The following is a 19,907-nucleotide window of genomic DNA, read 5'->3' as shown; positions in this document are numbered from 1 at the left end:
GATACCCAATGTCCAAAGTTCTCCTATCAGGCTGATAAGATCGCGACTTGAACGGCCCCACTACTTTCGCGTGTCTTTCTTTTCTTCTCTTTTCTTTTCCTTCTACTTGTGACTTGCGGACTTTGTATTTTGTGTTTTCTTTTTGCTCTGCTCCCTTTACCTTGAAACAACATGCTCATTGGATTATGCGGAGGTCAGCAGACATATGCTGAAACACACCACGTGAAAAGCTAACGAGCATCAGGCATATGTGCCGGCAAACATGCGATTGCCGAGTACCTAATTCAACAGCAGGGGTTCCGACTTCTTGAGCTTGTCAGCAAAACTCCCCAGATTACCGACCCGGAAGATGACCTTCGACTACAAGCTTCAGAGATCAGAAAGAAAGGCGATACCCAACCAGAGCATACGTTTGAGAATGCTGATACTCTTCTCGACTTCGCTACCAAAAGATGGCAAGAATGTTGGGTCACTACGGATATTTCAGATGCGAGCACTTTAGACCGATTCCTGTTGCGCCCATTCTTTCTGTTTGTGAGCGTTGATGCCCCGGTCAGCCTTCGATGGAAACGATTTGCGGATAGGTCTGTGATAGAGCAGTCTCATGACTTCAATTTAGAGACTGACTTGACCATTCAAAAGGTGCTGGAGAAGACAACTAGACCCGCCTGATCTCGAGAAATTTGTTCTCTGGAATGACCATAACTTATACGACAAGGATGTTGGGCGTGTTTACTTGACCGACAAAGCACAAGTGCGCTTGTTTAACTCATCATCGTCTCTCGAAGAGCTACACTCGGCGCTGAAAGCTCTCGACCTGGCCAACGAAGAACGACTACGACCAAATTGGGATCAATATTTCATGCAGTTGGCCTCTCTGGCCGCCCAAAGAAGCAATTGCATGAAAAGAAGAGTTGGATGTGTGCTGGTCCGAGAACGCCGTGTCATTAGTACTGGGTACAATGGGACTCCGCGCCATCTTCGAAACTGTAACCAAGGTGGATGTATGACCATGGCCAGAATCAAGTGACTGATAAAAATTTGTGTATCGTACTGACTCGAACGCGTTGTCTCAACAGGCCCTCGTTGCAATCGCGGAGATGGAGGCGGTGTTGGCCTCTCAACATGTCTTTGCCTGCATGCGGAAGAAAATGCGTTGTTGGAAGCAGGCAGAGAGCGCATTCGAGAGGGCGCTATTCTTTACTGTGATACGTACGTTCAATCTACGCTTGGTACATGATCCCAAGAGGAAAATCTCACTCTCGATGATAGATGCCCTTGCTTGACATGCACTGTGAAGATAGCCCAGGTTGGCATATCCGAAGTTGTTTACTCGCAAGGATACAACATGGACAAAGATGTAAGCATCGTATCTGCCTGTGCTGTGCGTTTACTAAGAACCATTCAGAGTGCTGCCATCTTGCAAGAAGCAGGTGTCCGGCTACGGCAATTTCACCCGGTATTTAATCCTCATGTCCAATCTACAGTGAATTTTGCTAAGCTGACCCGATCACAGCCTTCAAATGGTCTCATATATTTACAACAGTTTGACACACCACCCCTAGATGGAAACTGATCTAGATGTGAAGCAAACACTACATGACTTGAGTAAAGAAATGCTAAGACCTCAAAAGCACCAATCAGCCAAAGAAATACTCAGACAACTTAACCACTTGCGAGTGGATCTACATGAAGCCCAGTGCACTAAAAGTACCTAAGAATACCCACGATACGCCATAGATAAGGGTAGTGGGGAAGTACCCGGAAGTACCTTTAATCGCATCATTTTGGCCGGCAGAAAAAAAAAGAAGTATGACTCAGCGCGCGAATTTTGGCGGGGCCCTGGAACAGCCCCTCGAAGGACTCAAGTTCTCCCATTCTTTGCTTGCGAGTTGAATCTCCTGAATCATCCGTTCTACCTGCAGCTTTATCTCAGCCTTGTGGGTTGAGAAATCGAAGCCATGCCTACCGTGCACTTACTGGACTACGTTGCGGGAAACATTCGTTCCTTAGTCAATGCAATCAACCAAGTTGGATACGATGTCGAATGGGTCAGATCACCAGAGGACGTGAAAAATGCTGATGTTAGTCTCTTACCCAATGGCAATTTTACCATGTCATAGCCACAGATAGCATGAGATTGCTAACGAGGTCACACTCAAGAAATTGATCCTCCCCGGAGTTGGCCACTTTGGCCACTGTCTTTCTCAATTGGACAAAGGTGGATTTTTAGAGCCGATTCGACAGCACATTGAAGCTGGAAAACCCTTCATGGGAATCTGTGTTGGGTTACAAGCCCTTTTCCAAGGCTCCGAGGAAGACAACGACGTCCCGGGACTTGGCGTGATTCCCACTCGCATTCAAAAGTTTAACGACACTTCCAAGAGTGTACCGCACATTGGATGGAATTCGGCAATGAATACTGGATCTGATGCTGCGAAGGGACAAAGCTTTTTTGGCTTAAGGCCAACTAGCAAGTACTACTACGTCCACTCTTATGCGGCCCCTTACAAGCCGGGTGCACTGGAAAATGAAGGCTGGTCTGTGGCCACGGCTACCTATGGAGAAGAGGAATTCATTGGAGCTATTAGTCGTGGAAACATCTTCGGCACACAGTTTCACCCGGAGAAGAGTGGCTTAGCCGGTCTTCGCGCCATTCGCGCATTTTTGAACGGCGAGCAATTCCAGTCCCTCTCAAAGGACCTGATTACTGGCAAAGAAAACGGACTCACTCGTCGGGTCATTGCCTGTCTTGACGTGCGAGCAAACGATGCTGGTGACCTGGTTGTCACTAAGGGCGACCAGTACGATGTACGCGAAAAGGACGGAGAGGACGCCGGTGGTCACGTTCGAAACCTCGGAAAGCCTGTCGATATGGCCAAGAGATACTACGAACAGGGAGCAGATGAAGTTACCTTTTTGAACATTACATCTTTCAGGAACTGCCCCATCGCCGACACGCCTATGCTTGAAATTCTACGACGGACATCCGAAACTGTTTTTGTGCCTCTGACCATTGGCGGAGGAATCAAAGACACCGTTGACACCGACGGCACACGAGTGCCAGCCCTGGACGTGGCAACGATGTACTTCAAGTCGGGTGCGGATAAAGTCAGCGTCGGTTCCGATGCCGTCTTTGCCGCCGAAGATTATTACAACGCTGGCGAAAAGCTGAGCGGTGAGACTGCCATTGAGACGATATCCAACGCTTACGGCAAGCAAGCTGTTGTTGTGAGCGTCGATCCAAAGAGGGTTTATGTTGATAAACCAGAGGATACCCACCACCACACACTCAGGACGCAATTCCCTAACTCCTCGGGACAAAGCTACTGTTGGTACCAGTGCACCGTCAAAGGTGGCAGGGAAACTCGTGACATAGATGTGCGACAACTTGTTAAGGCCGTTGAGGCCATGGGCGCTGGCGAAATTCTCTTGAACTGCATCGATAAGGATGGAAGCAACAGTGGATTTGATTTGGAATTAATCAATGACGTTAAAGCTGCGATCAAGATCCCCGTCATTGCTTCAAGTGGAGCCGGAGTGCCTGCACACTTCGCCGAGGTCTTCAACAAGACCACCACTGATGCAGCACTAGGAGCTGGAATGGTAAGTTTGAATCAATATGCCACTTTGTATGAAGTTATTAACTAGGCCTTAGTTCCACCGCGGTGAATTCACCGTGACTCATGTGAAAGACCACCTTCAAACCGAGGGATTTTTGGTTCGTCAATTTGAGGCTGATATTTGAGAAATCGATCTTGTGAAAGTTCTACAAATTTCCATACCACCTGAACATTCTTTCTTAGGGTACAGTGTTTGCCTTCGCCTTTTGTTGCTTCAATAGAGATCATAGACCCTCAAATCAAGATGTATAGTGAGAAGGAAAGAAAGAAAAGGTCATTGTTCAGCAAGTAAGTACTAGTTTTGGGAAAAGAGCCAAGTAATGATACAAGAATAACTATAGATTTTTCAGTCTTTATGCTGCAAGTTCTTAAATAGGTAAGCCCCTCTGATTATCAATGCGCGGCCAAGGCGGCGTGAAAGGCGGTGAACACTAAGTAGATCATCTGACTTTTCCTCACTTGCCACTTCATCTCTTCCTTATCCGTCGATGCCAGCCCATTGTCACAGGACTTCATTCTTGCATCATCTCTGCTCTTTATCTCCAGGCTATTAGTTTCAGTCGCGGTTGATATTTGCACTTCTTTCCCCCCCCTTTGACCCTTTGATTTGTCTTCCAGTATTGTCGACTTGCCCGAATCGTGACCGAACCCACGAACACCGGCGATACTCCGATATCGATTCACTGGCTTTTGCGACGCTCATTACTTATAAATAGGTAATCCTTTGACAGACAAAGGTGTCTGCAAGGATATCCAGCCAGCTAGTCCGCTAACAGGCCAAGGTGTTGGGGTGGCTCTGCGAATCACTTGAAGGACGGGGCAGGCCATCAAATCTCTCTTGAATGCACCATTTTTCTTCCAGCGCCAGTGTTCCTTCCACAATTGTATTCCTCAATTCTTTGATCTACATTTGTATGCAGTGACCTGAACCCTCACTATTCAGCATCCAAGAAGATTCATTCACAATCCATTGTCTCCAGCATCCTCAGTCGATAGATACAAGTCTATCGGTCTCTGATTCCATTTCCCTAAATACTTCTGCTTTGCCTGCTATTGAGCAGATATTCATTTCTTCCCTGATTTTTTTTTGCGACTGGTGAACCAGTACACCTCGATTTCACAAACCGTTTCTCTTGTCATCCCTCTGGCTCACTGTACAAGTTGCTGGTGCCATAAACGTGGGGTTTAATACAACACTCATTCTTGTTGCACCCCTCAAAATTGAATACAATGTCATCGTCTGTTCATTTCAAGTTCAAATCCCAGAAAGAACCCTCACGGGTCACCTTCGATGGCACTGGTATTTCGGTCTTTGAGCTCAAAAGAGAGATTATCAGCCAAAGTAGATTGGGCGACGGAAGTGACTTTGAGCTGTCAATTTACAACGAAGACACCAGAGAGGGTATGTTGCTCTTTCACCACTTGCCCTTCCTTTCTGACCCCTTCTCATAGAATACGATGATGACACGACAATCATTCCTCGGTCCACATCGGTGATTGCTCGCAGACTACCTGCAGCACGCCCTGGTAAGGGCGGTGCTGCTCGTTATGTCTCCGGAAAGATGCCAGTCAACGCTCGCAGTGCCCCTCGCAACGAACCTTCGACAAACAGAGCGATACCTGGGATGGGGCAATCTGTGAACAACAATGTCTTGGAACTCAATAATGCTCAAACTGAAGAAGAAAAAATCAATGCACTTTTCAATTTACAAGCTAGTCAATGGCAGGAGCAACAGCAGGAAATGGCCAAGTGAGAGCTCGCACGTCCTTTGCATATCGATCGAGATGCTGACCTTTTCCAGTGCCACACCCGTGTTCGGTCGTGGCCGAGGCAAGCCTGTCAACGTACCAGACCACCCTCCTCCACCGGGATATCTCTGCTATCGTTGCAGGGAGAAAGGTAACCATTTGTCTACTCGAGTGATATTACTCCAAATTGCTAACACTACCATTCAGGCCACTGGATTCAAGCGTGTCCAACTAACAACGATCCAAAATTTGACGGTAAATACCGAGTCAAGCGCTCAACCGGCATCCCGCGGTCACTCCAAACCAAAGTCGACAAACCAGAATCACTGGCGCCTGATGGCTCCACTGAAGATGCGAGGAATACAGGGGTGATGGTGAATGCTGATGGTGACTTTGTGATTGCAAAGCCGGATAAGGCAGCGTGGGAGTTGTATCAAGAAAAGGCCAAGGCTTCGGCGGCGGCGGCAGCTGAGGCGGCGGCGGTCGAGGAGAGCAAGGCTCTGCAAGCTCGTGGCCTGGAATGCCCAGTTGACAAGAGAATGTTCTTAGAGCCAACAAAGACACCATGTTGTCAAAGAACATATTGCAATGACTGTATCTCAAATGCCTTGATTGAAAGTGACTTTGTTTGCCCTGGTTGCTCCACAGAAGGAGTTTTACTTGACAACCTCACCCCGGACGATGACTCTGCGTCTAAAATTAAGGTCTACGAAGCAGAGAAGGCTGACGCGAGGAAAGAAAAGGACAAACTTTCTGCAGGTCCAGATGGGACTCTTCCCGAGGCACCCACAGCTGAATCCAAGACTTTCACAGCAGACAAAGAGCAAAGCCCGCCCAATCAAGCCCAAGAGCCAGCACAGACCCAGTCAAAGAAGAGACCCGCGGAGGATGAACTCACTGATGCCACTGAAACTAATCACACTGAGTCGGGTAATGCTGCGAAGAAACAGAAGGCCGAAGATCACCAGTCGGATTCCCAGGGTCAAGATAATAGCAACAAAGAGGGCGCGGCAGGTGTTCCTCCCACCCCTTTCAACCAAGAAATGCCCTTCAACGGCTTTGGCGCAATGCCGGGCATGCCGGGCATGCCGGGCATGTCTATGATGCCATTCTCCGGTCCAGGATTTGGTGCCGATGCCATGGGCTTCATGAATCCAATGACGATGGCGCCCGCGAATGGCTTCCAAAACGGTATGGGCCCCGGTTGGAACCCAATGAACATGCAATTTAACCCCGGTATGTTCGACCCGAACAATGGTGGAATGCCCAACGGATTTCCCAATATGTTCAACGGAGATCCTTCAATGTCTATGTTCCCCATGGGCCAAAATGGATTCCAAGGGTCAGGCCCTGGCATGAACAATTTTTCCAACCAGCAACGGACAGCTTTCAGCACCCCGTACTCCAGGGAGGAAGATTCGCCGTACTTCCGACAGCCTGTCAACCCGCAACGCCATCAAGCTAGAAATCGGAGGGTTCGACCAAGTGATTATCGGGAGCTTTAGAGTGCCGACTTCGTTTATTATCTGGTGTTGTGATCTTCGATGGTGCACTGTGTACATGCATATTTAGAGCGGCTGCATTTTCCCTTCTTTTCTGTTTCTTTGATTTACTCTTTTTTGCGTGTCATCCTGGGGGCGTTTCTTTGAATCCTGGCAGTTGTACCTCCCCTTCATACTTTCTGTGTATGCGATAAATTTTTCGGGTGGAGATGGACAACTGAAGTGTGTACTTTTAACATAGTCTCAATACAATACGATAAATCCCAATCGAAACCCATCCTCAAGCTGCAGAAATACCCAAGGTATAGACTGTATTGGAATCGGGCACCAAACGTAGAAAGAATAATATGTAGCAGTTGAGTCAGGTGACCTTGGAAAAGACGCTCGTCCCCCGTCCTCACCGTCTGATCTCTTCTCTCTCGGACATACCCTTGACTGCTTTTCATCACAACCGTCTTCACCGTGTCTTCTTTGCTTATTCTACATCATTACTCTTCTCAATCCGTCTCGATACCCTGACCGGCCTTTGACTTCCACCGTTTATCAATTCCCCCGAGACCCACAACGACCGGAATCATCGACTATCATGGCGAAATACATGAGTAACCACAGTAGTAATTGCAATCAAATGCAGCAGTTTCTGGACCAAGAGTCCCAGAGCACTGTGCTCGCCAGCTGCTACAGTGTTGAGTCGTCGACCTCCAAGGTTCACGGTTTCCACTATTGCACTACGCTGGGCGCCGGTAAGAACCTCCACCTTCTTGCTCAACAAACCCAAAACTTACTTCGAATTTAGGAGTACAGTGGTATCCCTGAGGTCCCCTCGGGGTCTAAATCGGCTCTCTTAAGTCCTCCCCTCGACATATCCGCTTCCAGTGCGGAAAGAACCTGGCCCGGCAATGGCTGGCCAGAGTACAGAGGGGAGGCAACACATACTATCCCGGAAGAGTGTGAGAGACTCTTCTGTGACAGACTGTCTACGACGTTCCTTGGTGAGGGGAGTTTCGTGCGACAGGAGTCGCTGGGGATGGATGTGTTCCAAAACACCCCAAACCAAATCGGGCACCGGCATGATCGAATCCGGCGATGGGTTGAGGTTTGGGACTACTCTGGTGATGCGATCTACCGAGGGTTCGTCGCTGAGCACAACGGGGAGAACACACTGTTCGTGTTTTTCGAAGACCGTGCACTTGATCAAGGACTCAAATCAGGGTATGTGCTGTTAAAAATCTGTGCTTCCCAGGCCACAGAATTGTGAGATCGCTCGCTAACTTTTCTTTTGAAGACTGATCGCGCTTTTCGAGCTCGCTGACATCACTACATTTGGATGCTCACAAATAGTTGCGTGTGTTGGTCGCTGTGAGCGCACAGATGCAATAGAGCTTGTCCGAAGTCTAGGATGGTGTGGATTCAGCCTCACGACCTTGGAGCCCTGGATGTCAAGTAATGATCAAGGAGCCACCACCAGCGAAAAGTGGCTTTTCTTGGTCGCTGAAGTCTAGCAATAGGAGTAATGATGGGGGGATATTTTAAGTATGTGAAAGATCATCAGATGAAACCTTGGAAGCAAATGGAGAATCTCCCCGCATTTTCTAGATAAGATAAGATATAAGATAAGACATGACATGACCTCAGGTCTCTCTCCTCTTGACTCTCAACTTTACTCTTCACTTGTGTGACCATATTACACTACTCAAAATGCCTAAAGAGCGCAAACTACATTTCCCTCAGTTTCTTCTCCCATCCACTGTGTTCCCTACACATGGGCCTTCTCCGGACTCCAAATCCCGTAAGCCTAAGTACTTGGAGGGACATGTTCCCTACCTGTGCTGTGCAGAGTGCGCATCACACCTTTGTTTTGCTTCTCAGGTGATTAGCAAAGGGTTCACAGGTCGCCATGGTCGTGCATACCTCGTCTCAGCGGAGCCGGTTGCTGCAGCCGTGTCAGTCAGCGCGTCCTCCTCGCCTACACTTTCACTCCCCAACACCATATTACAGCGCCCAGTTCCTCGCCAGCTAGTCACAGGTGCCCACACAGTCAGTGACGTGAGTTGCGCATTTTGTGACAGTGTTTTGGGCTGGAAGTATGTTGCAGCCGAGGAGGAATCACAGCGATACAAGGTTGGCAAGTTTATCTTGGAAACTAAGAAAATCACAACTTCTTCCTGCTGGGAAGCCCCGCCTACTCTTGATCCGTCTATGCGATCGTCTATGCAATCAGAAACCCAGCCAGAAGGGATCGAATCTGCCTCCACAGATGCCGAATTCGACAGCCATGATGAGGACGAGTGCGAGGACTTATTCGCGGGCATCTGGAGTCCCGGACTCGCCACACGTCGAAGAAGTCGCAAGATTGAACGTCGACCTGGCATGTTCGGATTTTCATGAGGAGAGAAGAAACAACGACGAGGTATGGCTGGGTGTGGTCAACGTATTATGTGTTATGATACCCTTGAATGTTTGCATATCTTAATATAGCTTAAAGGCCGCATTGTTTCGTGAAATCTTCATTAAGTCCTAGAGAATTGAACTGATTTCTGAATTGTAAATTTAACCATATGAAAGATTGTGCCCAGAGATGCGGATTAGGCAAGTGACTTCAAGAAGAGGTATCATCGACGCGGGTCCGTTTGGAGCCATTATCAACAGCAGGTTCTTCAGCAGACCGCTTCGAGGTACAGCCGGGCTCTTGAGTTGGCTGCTTAGCAGGCTTCCGCTTGACCAAGGCAGACAAGTCTGTTGCTCCCTGGCTTGCTGCCTCAAGTTGCGCCTTCTGATCGGTTGCTGATTGGCCGACAATCTGACCCAAAATACCTTTCAGCATAGCCTCGTTAGATTGGTCGTTTTCTTGAACAGACACAGGTGGCCGACGCAGATCAATAAGCTGCAACATTTGTCAGTCAATACTTCAAGTACTTCAATCAAAGGTGTGGCATAGTCACCCGTTGCTCCATTTCAGCAATGATCTCTTGGACATTGGCGATCTTCCTCTTTATCGCAGTCGCTTTGTCTTCATCCATATTCATATCGGTTTCAAGTCTCTTTTCCTCCTGGGCCATTCTGACCTTGCAACTTTCGATCGCAAGCTCCATTTGCGTAGCAGCCTCATTTCTCATCTCTTCATCAACTTTGTTCTTCTCGTTCTCGCCGCTTTCTTCATCTCCTTGCTGAACAGATGCAAACTCCAGGGCGAGAGACAGTTTATAATGGCACTCGGCAACTAAAGGATCTTCAAGAGGATATAGCGAATTCCTCAATTCAAGGACAGTTCTCAGATCGGTAACTGCATCGCTGAATCTCTCGGCTTCCAGCGAGATTTCAGCCTGAAGATCGTGCGTGTCGGCAAGTCGTTCCTTAATGTTCTTGGCGTCTGTGGATATAGCGGTAGATTTGCCCTTGCTCTCATCGCTTCTCTCGATAGCACTCAGCTTTTGGAGATAAAGAACACGTGCTAGATCGAGAACTTCAAAAGCGTTGGCAAAGTCGTCATCATCATCATCGTCCTCTTCGTCAGCTTGATCGCCATCTTCCTCATCCTCCGAGTCGGAGTTGACAAAGTTTTCGTCTCCTGTAAACTGGAATAGGGGTTTAGATCCTGCAGATTCAGACTCGTTGTTTGCGACTTTGCTCGATGGCGAGCCTGGGGCTTTCGATGAGGCAATCGTATCTTTGACGAGATGTTCACTAATGGGGTTAGACCCAGCAGAAGAGGAAGCTTTCTTCGGAGCTGGGTTGCTGGGTTGGGGTTGTTCACCAGCTACCTTGGACCCTAACACATCACTTTTGCTCACTGCCACGTTGTAAAGTGATTTTCCATAGGCATAGAGCAAGTCGGCATTTTCTGGAGAAAGTTCGCCGTTAAGTTCGGCCTGCAGCTCGGTGGCCTGGGAATACAGCTCGGAGGCTGCATTGTGGTCTCTAGTCGCATCTTTTGCGGAGGCTCGTGCGACCAAGTCTTTGAGGTGAGCTTGCTGCTCTTGCGCAGAGAGTTCGGGCTGGTCTTGCATGGTAGGTTGGTGGGTATCCGTCATGGCGTAGGATGTAGAGACAATTGGGTATAGGAGAAAGACAGTAATGAGAAAGAAAAAGATGAATCAAATGAGGATTGTCTGATAAATGAGAGAAGTGAACCAGTAGAAGTGAACCAGAGGTGAGAAAAAAAGAGGCGGAAGAGCTTAGTTTGGGGGGCGCGGCGCGTTTGTCACGCGTCTCCATTTAATTGATTTCTGGCGACCTTCTTCCTCACGTTCTCCATCTATGACCATCTATGACTTCAATCTTGTCAAACAACCGGACAGATTTCTTCAATTTTGAATAACTACGGTTTCCCTCTTCACATTTGACTTGCCAGCAGACCCTGCTACATTCTTTGCTACATTCCTTCCTAGGCCGCCAGCAAGATGGATGCATCTACGCCGCGACATCCTGACCGATTCAAATCAGTGGATCCAATTCCTTCATCCTCACCTGCATTTGGGACACCAGCACGTCCATTTCGGATAAACAAATCAAATGCGCCCCTTACAAAAACATCAATTCTGCCAATCTTACTTCCTCCTTCGACTCTACGCCCAGTGGCTTTCCGAACATTCACTCGCAAACACAACTTGACAATCTCGTCTGCCGCACTTCAAACGTTGGCGGTGTTTGTGGGAAAGAATTGTGGCTCAGGATGGCGCGAAGAAGGACTAGCAGAACGCGTTCTGGACGAGGTTGCTAAGATATGGAAAAGAGCCGGAGGAGGTGTGATCGTCGAAGAAGGCAAAGGTGCCTCACTGAAAACGATACTCCAGACACTAGAAGGTAGTATGAGTGGTGGAAGAGTTGTTGCTGGTAAATCAACGAGTGTCAGTTCAAAGCCCTCCACGCTTGGTATGGATGATGGGCGGATGGAAACCAGTGGGGAGAATCCCCAGGGACCAAATGATGAAGATGATATGCAATTGTCTTTTCATCCAAGACATTGGCTCAAAGTGATTGATGCCTTCAGTCTTCCACGCTTGACTTATAATGTCGATAAGAAATACTTCGAAGCTATCAAGTCGAAGCCGTCATTGTTTCCTTCGCCCTCCCACAAAACCGCACTTTTCCGAGATCGATATAACCTTGTATACCAGCGATTGCTCCGAAATGAGTCATTTCAAAGCTCCTTGGGTGTTGCTGGTGTCCCTTTACTACAACGCGCATCATCTAATATTGCTCAACGGCAATCCTACAAACTAACACCAATTGCGAACTTGCTGGGCAGAAGTGGGACCTCACATCTGATCCTAGGGTTGCTTTCTATCTCTCCTACAGGAGATCTATCACTAGTCGACCTGACTGGAAGCTTGGCACTAGATCTGAGTCATGCGCGGATGATACCAGAAGACGGCGCATGGTTTGCACCTGGAATGATTGTACTTGTTGATGGCGTTTACGAAGAGGAAGAGATGGTAAAAGGCGCCGTGTTGGGCGGAAATTCGGGGATTGGAGGTGCGATCGGAGGCCAATTTGTTGGCATATCAATCTGCGGGCCCCCGTGCGAACGACGAGATATTTCGCTAGGAACAAGTAGTCGCCACGACAGTGGACAACTGGGCACCAGTGGCGGTTTTGGATGGGTCGATTTCCTCGGTCTAGGAAGTGAACGCGCACAAGGTGCACGCATGAGAAGAATCCAAGAAAAATGCCTGCGAGGTGAACTGGAGGCCGCTGAAACCACTACTCGCCTCAAGATTGCAGTCATGAGTGAAATCAACCTCGACAATATGAAAACTTTGGATGCTTTGAAGAAGGTCTTCAGTACCTACAATGATTTGGCTCTATCCGAACGCCCACAAGCTTTCGTTTTAATTGGCAACTTTGTGCGAAGAGCTGTCATCAGTGGAGGCGGTCGAGCTGGAAGCATCGAGTACAAGGAGTATTTCGACTCTTTGGCGTTAGTCTTGTCTGACTTCCCAGCATTGCTACAGCACTCGACTTTTGTCTTTGTGCCAGGTGATAACGACCCTTGGGCATCAGCATTCTCTGCCGGTGCAGCCTCCACAGTACCGCGCCAACCTATCCCAGAGCTTTTTACCTCCCGTGTCCAACGTGCATTCGCAACAGCGAACTCGGAGCTGGACAAAGCACAAAATCCTGAACCCACAGGTGAGGCAATATGGACCTCCAACCCGGCCCGCCTCACATGGTTCGGGCCACTACATGATATCGCCATCTTCCGTGACGACATCTCAGGAAGACTCAGACGGAGCGCTGTTAACACCTCTCTTGACAACGAAGAATCAGACGTCACCATGGATGAGCCATCAAGTAGTGTGGCTGGCGACGCAGGCTTTATTGCACCAGAAAATCCGAACGATATGAACCAGGAAGACAGTGCCAAAACTTCCACTGCTTCATCTGGGGTGTCGATGGCCCGCCGGCTTGTCAAGACAATCTTAGACCAAGGGACGGTCTCACCATTCCCGTTACCACTGCGCCCCGTCTTATGGGACCATGTCTCCTCCCTGCAGTTATACCCGTTGCCTACAGCATTGGTATTGGCAGACCCCGAAACTGCACCATTTTGTATGACCTATGAGGGCTGCCATGTTATGAATCCCGGAAGATTGGTACCTGAAGGTGGCGTTTCAATGGCGCGGTGGGTAGAGTATGATGTGCTTCGGAACCGAGGAAAAGTTAGAGAAGAGCGTTATTAAGGTCTATGTGAAGACTCGACACATGGATATTTAACGGTAGCAACAACTTAATTACACATGAACTAAGATGATTTCAAATGGCATGTCAAGTTGAAATCTAGGAATACATCGTGAAGACAACATTCAAGTTGCTCTCACGTTAAGTTAAAGTAGGGAAAAAGACCCAACAGGTATCAACTCCCGAAGAAAGATTATTTGCCTAGTCAATTGTGATGACATCGGTATTTCCCAAACCACTGGCTTGGTTTGAAACGGGGTTTTTTTGCAAACCAGGAATCTGAACTTTGGTTGGTAGCAATCCTGGCACCACGGCTTTCTCTTCGGCTTCTTTGTCGAGTTCAAGATGGGGAGCACTGAGGCACTGGTGCAACTCGGTCAACAGGTTCCCGACTTTGTCGGGCACCCCTACCGCTCCATCACCAAGTCCGTTCCATCCATGGCCCTTTGATTGGTAGAGCCTTTCCCGTATAGCACTTGCGATCTGATCACGGCCTGACTGGTTGTCTCTGTTTGCATCCCTTAAAATCCAGACCACCTCATCCTGGTGCTTGATTGTGTTCAACCTGAACCGCGAATTCAGTCGAGGGTAATGGATTTGATATTCAGTTGGCCCCCGAACAGTGATGTAGGCCATTGGCGAGTCCGTCTGGTTTGGAGAGTTCGTGATGTGGTCAAATGACTGTAACAAGGGGAGTGTGAAAGACATGAGGTATAAGATAGACCCCACCCCAGTCTCGGTAAAACGGTGGTTTAGAGCCACCGCCAGGGCCTCTTGGATTCGGCGATGAGGACTGGACCTTTCAAACTTGATACCCAATTGGAGGTGGAACAGAGGCTGAGATTTCGATAGAGCTGCCATGTCGACGAAATCGGTCAAAATAGGACCCGAGACACCAATATCAAAGGAGGCCAAGGATTTAGCCTCTTTGCCGTACGCGAAGGCAATCTGGGACAAGGATAAAGAGCGAGGCTCCATTCCATTTTGTATAAGGGACTGGAGGATGGAGAGAACACACTCGAGCCGCTGTAAGCGTTCGAAAAGACCAACGATAACAGAATGCCCAGCTGGCACAACCAAACGAAGTGCGAAACCAGCTCCCTTGTCTTCAGTAATTAACACAGGGTCCGTCTTTGAGATAAGAGGGACAAGGGATTTGATGCGATTTTTGAATGTGCCATGCGCTACCACTATGATGGAACGACTGTTGCTGTCAATTCCATGGAACGCGAGCCTAACCATTTCTTTAAATTGTGACTGCCTGTTCACCCCCGAAGGCAGCGCGATTCGCAAGGCAGTAGGAAGCGTAGACGGGTTGTAGCTGATAAGAAGATCCGGTACTGTCAGATCAGATTGCATTTGCAGTTCTCTCAGCGGTGGCAAGAAACGCAGACCAGGTAGCTCGGCCAAATAACATGCATTGGCATGAATAGCCAAGATTCCGGTTAGAGCATGAACTAGCTCTGCGCATGTTGTGTAGTCGAGTCGTTCCTGTGTAGGAACAAAATTCTCGCTGATAACATGGGCGCGAGGAAGAGTAATCCCATTCTCACCAACGTTATAAGGCGGGGATACCTTTGCTGTCCCATTTGGTCGAAGTTGAACAAGCCACCATCGGTCACCGTCCATGCTGCTGGTGGCTGCTGCAACCCATTGCCGGTTCCAGAGTTGATGAACGAAGAAAACGGATCTCATCACACCCAGAGGGAATAGCTTACGGGGATCAAGCCCAAGCACTCTCTGGCTCACAGTCTCAAGGCCAAGCGCCTTGGTACCGGACTCAATTTCGTCCACCGCAGTAGTGCATCGCAGCCGTGAGACGCGTGATAGTATCTCTTCGATGGATGATTTATGGATTGTTCGATCAGTATCCAGGCGTTCAGGTACGTTTGGTGTCACACAGAGAATGATGAATCCCGACATTGGTTCAATGGAGACTCGAACAGATCGTGAGGCTGTGAGTTGAACATTCAGGTGACAATCGCCGGGTTCTGTCGATGATAGTTGAGCCTGAAGTGATAGGGTGTGTTTTGCGAAAAGCAAGTGCCTTTTCAGAGTGGTGAAGGCAGTGAAGAGAATATGTGAGGTATGTAGGGCGACGACACTTCTGAGGATACGCTCCATGGAAAGGTCATCCGTGTCGAATTTAATGGCATCAGTGATAGCCGATTGACCATCTCTCATCCACCGGAGACCGAGGTGTGATGTCCGGGATATCGGATTGCTGGACTTGCTGCCACGGTGACCGCTGTTAACTCCTATCTCTAGCCAACTCTTGGGCCCAGCTCTCTGAGGCCAGTATTGAATGACAAGTGTTCGGTGTAGCAGTTCGATACGTAATGCATCTGACCAGAGTCCACGCGCAAGGTCTGTGGCTTGTCTGAACATAATGTTGATTTTATTGGTGAGAACCAGTCCGTGTAAAAAGTTGAAGCACCCCATCAGCCCATCATTGCGGAGTATCTCATTGATCTTGGCATCAAGCTCATTGAGAATCCGTCCCTCTGGAATTGGCGATGATGGCGAGAAAAGAAAGCGAATATCGACGAAAAAGAACTGTGATGATGTCGATATTTCTGCCACCGAGAGGTCAAGTTCAAATTCACCAGGAACAGTAAACGTGACCCGGCCATCATGAACCCGATAATGTCGTAGTGCGTGTGGAACCGAGTCATGCAATGTCAGTCGCACGCTGATAATGCGGTTGAGCTTGAGTAGCTTTTTGAGCGTTGCTCGCGCTGTCAATGTTTTGAGAGGACTGTAACCAAGCTAAAAAAAGGATCAGAGCATGGAACATGGCAAAACAAACAAGAAAACTCACGTCAGGTAAAGATGCTACCTGGCCCTTTGATAGAACCAGTAAAGCCGTTTTTAAGTCAGGGTTGGCAACTTGAGCCCGAACTAAATCTCTTTTCACTTCGCCAACATACTGAAGAGCTGCATCGTATGATTGGTGTCGCGTGCGAATGAAACCTTGAATATCAATCAGTCTGCTCACATCGGCAGCTTGTCGACTCCACTGTGAAAGAACAAGAAGCTTAATGAACTCCGCCCTCTTAGCATGAGCAAAATCCAAGAGTCGTAACTTTTTGTGAACATTTTCTGATGACTGATTTCCAGGCCCTTTTCCATTGGTTGTACTCAAGGGAGCTTGGTGAGGTACTTGAATCGCTGCCAATTCAGTTATCAACTCTGAAAGTTCATTCCAGCATTGCTGCACTGAACGATTGACAAGTATTCCAAACGGGAAAAACCCTTGGGTAATATGAGTGAGTTCAAAGGGCGTTGTTGAAGTTTGATTCCACGTATCAACCGCGCCTGAGGAACCATTGACATAAACTGATCCATTCAAAGAGCCAGATACTTGAGCCGCTTTGTCAAGGTCCCCCAAAGAGTTGGATGCACCATTTCTAGCCCCATCGAGGCCTAGTCGCCGGACAGATCCATCGATGTTGACATTGTCCATGATGACACCGGGCATTTCTGTAACCACAGCCTAGCTGTTCGGTGACTCTCCGTAAGAGCTCCCCCCTCCTTGGCCCTATGCACGGCACAGAACAAGTGACCAAGCACCGGCACTGTTCTGGGCTCGACCTGGTCGGCTCCGGGGTAGGAAGGGAAGCAAAAATCAATGTAAAAGACACAAGTAGGTCCTCAGTCTATTGCCATGCGTATCACGGGCTACTAAAGGCGATCGTCACGCTCATAATCGGGAGAGCTGGGCGCACGGCGAAGGATCCAGGTGGGCCTATAACGGTCCGTCGAAGATGGGACGGATATGCTAATAGGTCACAATCGAAGCAGTAAGCCTCAACGCAAAATCAGGATCAATCTAAGTCTCGCAGCGAGGGATGACGAGGGACACCGGGTAGATCCCTAAGATTTGCGCGACGATAGAGCGAAACCAGGTTGTCGCAATGCGAAGGAATAGAACACTGTAGGGAGAGAAGGGCAGCGAGGGCGAATGGGATTATCGAAGGGAAGGTAAAGGAGAAGTTCAATATAGAAAAGAAAGAGCCCAGCGAGGACTGGGTCAAAAGGCTAACACTTGATGATTTGATGAAAGCGCGATGCGCTCTGCATGCCATGACTTACCGCCTTGTTTGTCTGCCTTGGTGCCTGATAGCGGAGAAGGTACACGCTACATTCGTTTCACGCTAGTCAACTAGGATGGCTTAGGTATCCTGTACTTTCCCCGGCATGTGCCTACAACTCCGATGATCTGCCCATCTCATGACCTCACTCCTTTGACAACTCTCTAGGCTGAGATCTACTCACAATCCTGAATTGCCTTCTGTTGATTTTATTCCCGATACTGAAAATAAACTAATCTCGCAACTATCTATGTCCGAGTCTACTTACGTCTGACCATGAGTCTAGACTGCTCCTACCAACCATGAGTATACCCGAGAATGAGTCGAGGGATGTCCCTCAATATCCTGGCGATGATACCCGGTCGACGAGCAGAAGGGAACTTGCTGGCTGGTACTGCTATGGTTGGGCTGCAGAGGTGTTTGTCGTTTGTGCCATGGGTATGTGTGCTCATAATCCATTGACCCTTGGAAGCTTCACCTAATCCAAGACAGGCTCATTTCTTCCGATAACATTGGAGCAGATGGCCCGGGATCGTGGTGTCCTTCTGTCAGACAAGACAACACCGTGCAGCGCAACTTGGAGTCCCTCTCTACCACCACCAGGATCAGACACCCCGGGATATCAGCTCCAGGGGTCAGATGGCGGACAATGTATCATTTATTTCCTCGGCACTGAAATAAATACCGCAAGCTTTGCCTTGTATACTTTCTCACTGAGTGTCTTGGTTCAAGCAGTCCTGATTATTTCAATGTCAGGTGCCGCTGACCATGGAAGTTATCGCAAGACCCTTTTGGTCACCTTTGCTTTCATCGGCTCAATCTCTACGATGTTATTCCTGGTTGTTGTTCCCAAAGTCTACCTTCTGGGTGGGCTCCTTGCAATTATCTCTAATACTTGCTTTGGTGCGTCCTTTGTTCTTCTCAACTCATTCTTGCCTGTTTTGGTCCGGCATCACCCGTCATTGTTAGGAGAAGATAATGAGGGAATGACTGCTGGAGATTCCCAAACACAAGCCACAGAGAATTCTTCTTCTTCCTCGACTGCAAATATTGACAGGGCGCTCCCGGATGCTACAATGCCGCTACTTTTGTCTGAAAGGGAGTCTGAGGAGACTTCCGCCGCTGTGACTTCCCTAGAGCTCAAGCTTTCAACCAAAATCTCTTCTAATGGCATCGGCATCGGATATATCGGTGCAGTGATCTTACAGATACTTTCTATACTGGTTGTGATAGTCGTGCGCCCCCCAACTTTCTCGTTGCGTCTTGTTCTGTTCCTAATTGGATTGTGGTGGTTCGTTTTTACCATACCTGTAGCGGTGTGGCTGCGCCCTCGTCCAGGTCCACCATTACTGGGGGGCGATGGAAAACCGCTTCATTCCTGGATCGCATACATGGCCTATGCCTGGAAGTCTATTGGGAAAACCGCATTGCGGGTCCGTCACCTGAAAGACATCGCCATTTTTCTTGCCGCTTGGTTCCTTCTCAGTGACGGAATTGCAACCGTCAGTGGCACCGCGGTGCTGTTTGCAAAAACTCAATTAGATATGAAGCCGGCTGCCCTAGGACTGATCAATGTGATCGTTATGCTTGCAGGTGTATTTGGTGCATTTTCTTGGAGCTATGTATCAACCTGCTTCAACCTTCGGGCCTCGCAAACGATCATCGCATGTATCGTCCTTTTCGAGCTCATTCCGCTTTATGGCCTCTTAGGTTTCATCCCAGCCGTGAAGCGCTTGGGGCTTGGTCTCCATCAGCCCTGGGAGATGTATCCACTGGGCGCAGTCTATGGACTTGTTATGGGTGGGCTCTCATCCTACTGTCGAAGCTTTTTTGGGGAGCTGATACCTCCCGGCTACGAAGCAGCCTTCTATGCCCTGTATGCCATCACCGACAAGGGATCCAGCGTTTTCGGTCCGGCTATTGTCGGAGCCATTACCGATCGCTACGGTGAGATCCGACCAGCGTTTGCATTCCTGGCCGTGCTTATCATTGTACCGCTGCCGCTTATGCTTTTGGTGGATGTTGACCGCGGAAAACGAGATGCCAAGGCATTGGGGGCTGAACTGGATGGCATACCAATATCCTCTGGATATGGCTCTATAACTGAGGCACAAGTTGAGGGTGGCGGATTTGAGTATAATTAGGCTCGACATCTGTGATGTATCAAGAAATTGCTTCTGCTCTTTCTCGGGTCATTGGAAGTATGCAGAAGCAATCTAGAAATTATAGGTCTACTTAGGAATGCTACATGGATCTAT

At 48.7% G+C, this 19,907-nt stretch overlaps 9 protein-coding genes across 9 annotated transcripts; 7 read left to right on the top strand and 2 right to left on the bottom strand.

Moving 5' to 3' along the window:
• Window positions 1-171: 171 nt before the first annotated feature.
• Window positions 172-1,949, top strand: N7511_006538 (deoxycytidine monophosphate deaminase; the record flags this gene model as incomplete). Its single annotated transcript, XM_057128915.1, has 8 exons — window positions 172-193; window positions 245-584; window positions 643-1,004; window positions 1,080-1,212; window positions 1,273-1,360; window positions 1,409-1,459; window positions 1,517-1,545; window positions 1,937-1,949. The coding sequence occupies 8 exons, from the start codon at window positions 172-174 to the stop codon at window positions 1,947-1,949; spliced, it is 1,038 nt and encodes a 345-aa protein (XP_056983471.1).
• A 12-nt stretch (window positions 1,950-1,961) lies between these two features.
• On the top strand, window positions 1,962-3,748 carry N7511_006537 (imidazoleglycerol-phosphate synthase; the record flags this gene model as incomplete). The annotated part of the gene is made up of 3 exons (XM_057128914.1): window positions 1,962-2,084; window positions 2,134-3,606; window positions 3,659-3,748. The coding sequence occupies 3 exons, from the start codon at window positions 1,962-1,964 to the stop codon at window positions 3,746-3,748; spliced, it is 1,686 nt and encodes a 561-aa protein (XP_056983470.1).
• A 1,078-nt stretch (window positions 3,749-4,826) lies between these two features.
• N7511_006536 (cleavage polyadenylation factor subunit MPE1) lies at window positions 4,827-6,877 on the top strand (the record flags this gene model as incomplete). Its single annotated transcript, XM_057128913.1, has 4 exons — window positions 4,827-5,025; window positions 5,076-5,373; window positions 5,426-5,523; window positions 5,580-6,877. The coding sequence occupies exons 1-4, from the start codon at window positions 4,854-4,856 to the stop codon at window positions 6,875-6,877; spliced, it is 1,866 nt and encodes a 621-aa protein (XP_056983469.1). The 5' UTR covers window positions 4,827-4,853.
• A 625-nt stretch (window positions 6,878-7,502) lies between these two features.
• N7511_006535 (ornithine decarboxylase antizyme) lies at window positions 7,503-8,321 on the top strand (the record flags this gene model as incomplete). The annotated part of the gene is made up of 4 exons (XM_057128912.1): window positions 7,503-7,580; window positions 7,671-8,086; window positions 8,160-8,219; window positions 8,273-8,321. 4 exons carry the CDS (start codon window positions 7,503-7,505, stop codon window positions 8,319-8,321), a joined length of 603 nt encoding a protein of 200 aa, XP_056983468.1.
• Window positions 8,322-8,572: 251 nt separating this feature from the next.
• Window positions 8,573-9,262, top strand: N7511_006534 (yippee/mis18 family protein; the record flags this gene model as incomplete). The annotated part of the gene is made up of 1 exon (XM_057128911.1): window positions 8,573-9,262. The coding sequence occupies one exon, from the start codon at window positions 8,573-8,575 to the stop codon at window positions 9,260-9,262; it is 690 nt and encodes a 229-aa protein (XP_056983467.1).
• Window positions 9,263-9,473: 211 nt separating this feature from the next.
• Window positions 9,474-10,905, bottom strand: N7511_006533 (SHNi-TPR domain-containing protein; the record flags this gene model as incomplete). The annotated part of the gene is made up of 2 exons (XM_057128910.1): window positions 9,474-9,758; window positions 9,817-10,905. The coding sequence occupies 2 exons, from the start codon at window positions 10,903-10,905 to the stop codon at window positions 9,474-9,476; spliced, it is 1,374 nt and encodes a 457-aa protein (XP_056983466.1).
• A 369-nt stretch (window positions 10,906-11,274) lies between these two features.
• Window positions 11,275-13,557, top strand: N7511_006532 (DNA polymerase epsilon noncatalytic subunit; the record flags this gene model as incomplete). The annotated part of the gene is made up of 1 exon (XM_057128909.1): window positions 11,275-13,557. The coding sequence occupies one exon, from the start codon at window positions 11,275-11,277 to the stop codon at window positions 13,555-13,557; it is 2,283 nt and encodes a 760-aa protein (XP_056983465.1).
• Window positions 13,558-13,756: 199 nt separating this feature from the next.
• Window positions 13,757-17,036, bottom strand: N7511_006531 (mediator of RNA polymerase II transcription subunit 14; the record flags this gene model as incomplete). Its single annotated transcript, XM_057128908.1, has 2 exons — window positions 13,757-16,324; window positions 16,377-17,036. The coding sequence occupies 2 exons, from the start codon at window positions 17,034-17,036 to the stop codon at window positions 13,757-13,759; spliced, it is 3,228 nt and encodes a 1,075-aa protein (XP_056983464.1).
• Window positions 17,037-17,951: 915 nt separating this feature from the next.
• Window positions 17,952-19,793, top strand: atg22-1 (putative autophagy protein Atg22; the record flags this gene model as incomplete). Its single annotated transcript, XM_057128907.1, has 2 exons — window positions 17,952-18,087; window positions 18,142-19,793. The coding sequence occupies 2 exons, from the start codon at window positions 17,952-17,954 to the stop codon at window positions 19,791-19,793; spliced, it is 1,788 nt and encodes a 595-aa protein (XP_056983463.1).
• Window positions 19,794-19,907: the final 114 nt, after the last annotated feature.

This window comes from Penicillium nucicola (genome assembly GCF_028828085.1).
Source record: "Penicillium nucicola strain IBT 29836 chromosome Unknown utg000006l, whole genome shotgun sequence".
In the NCBI taxonomy this organism is placed as follows: domain Eukaryota; kingdom Fungi; phylum Ascomycota; class Eurotiomycetes; order Eurotiales; family Aspergillaceae; genus Penicillium; species Penicillium nucicola.
The sequence above is the reverse complement of the archived record's forward strand: the minus strand, read 5'-3'. Positions and strand labels throughout refer to the sequence as shown.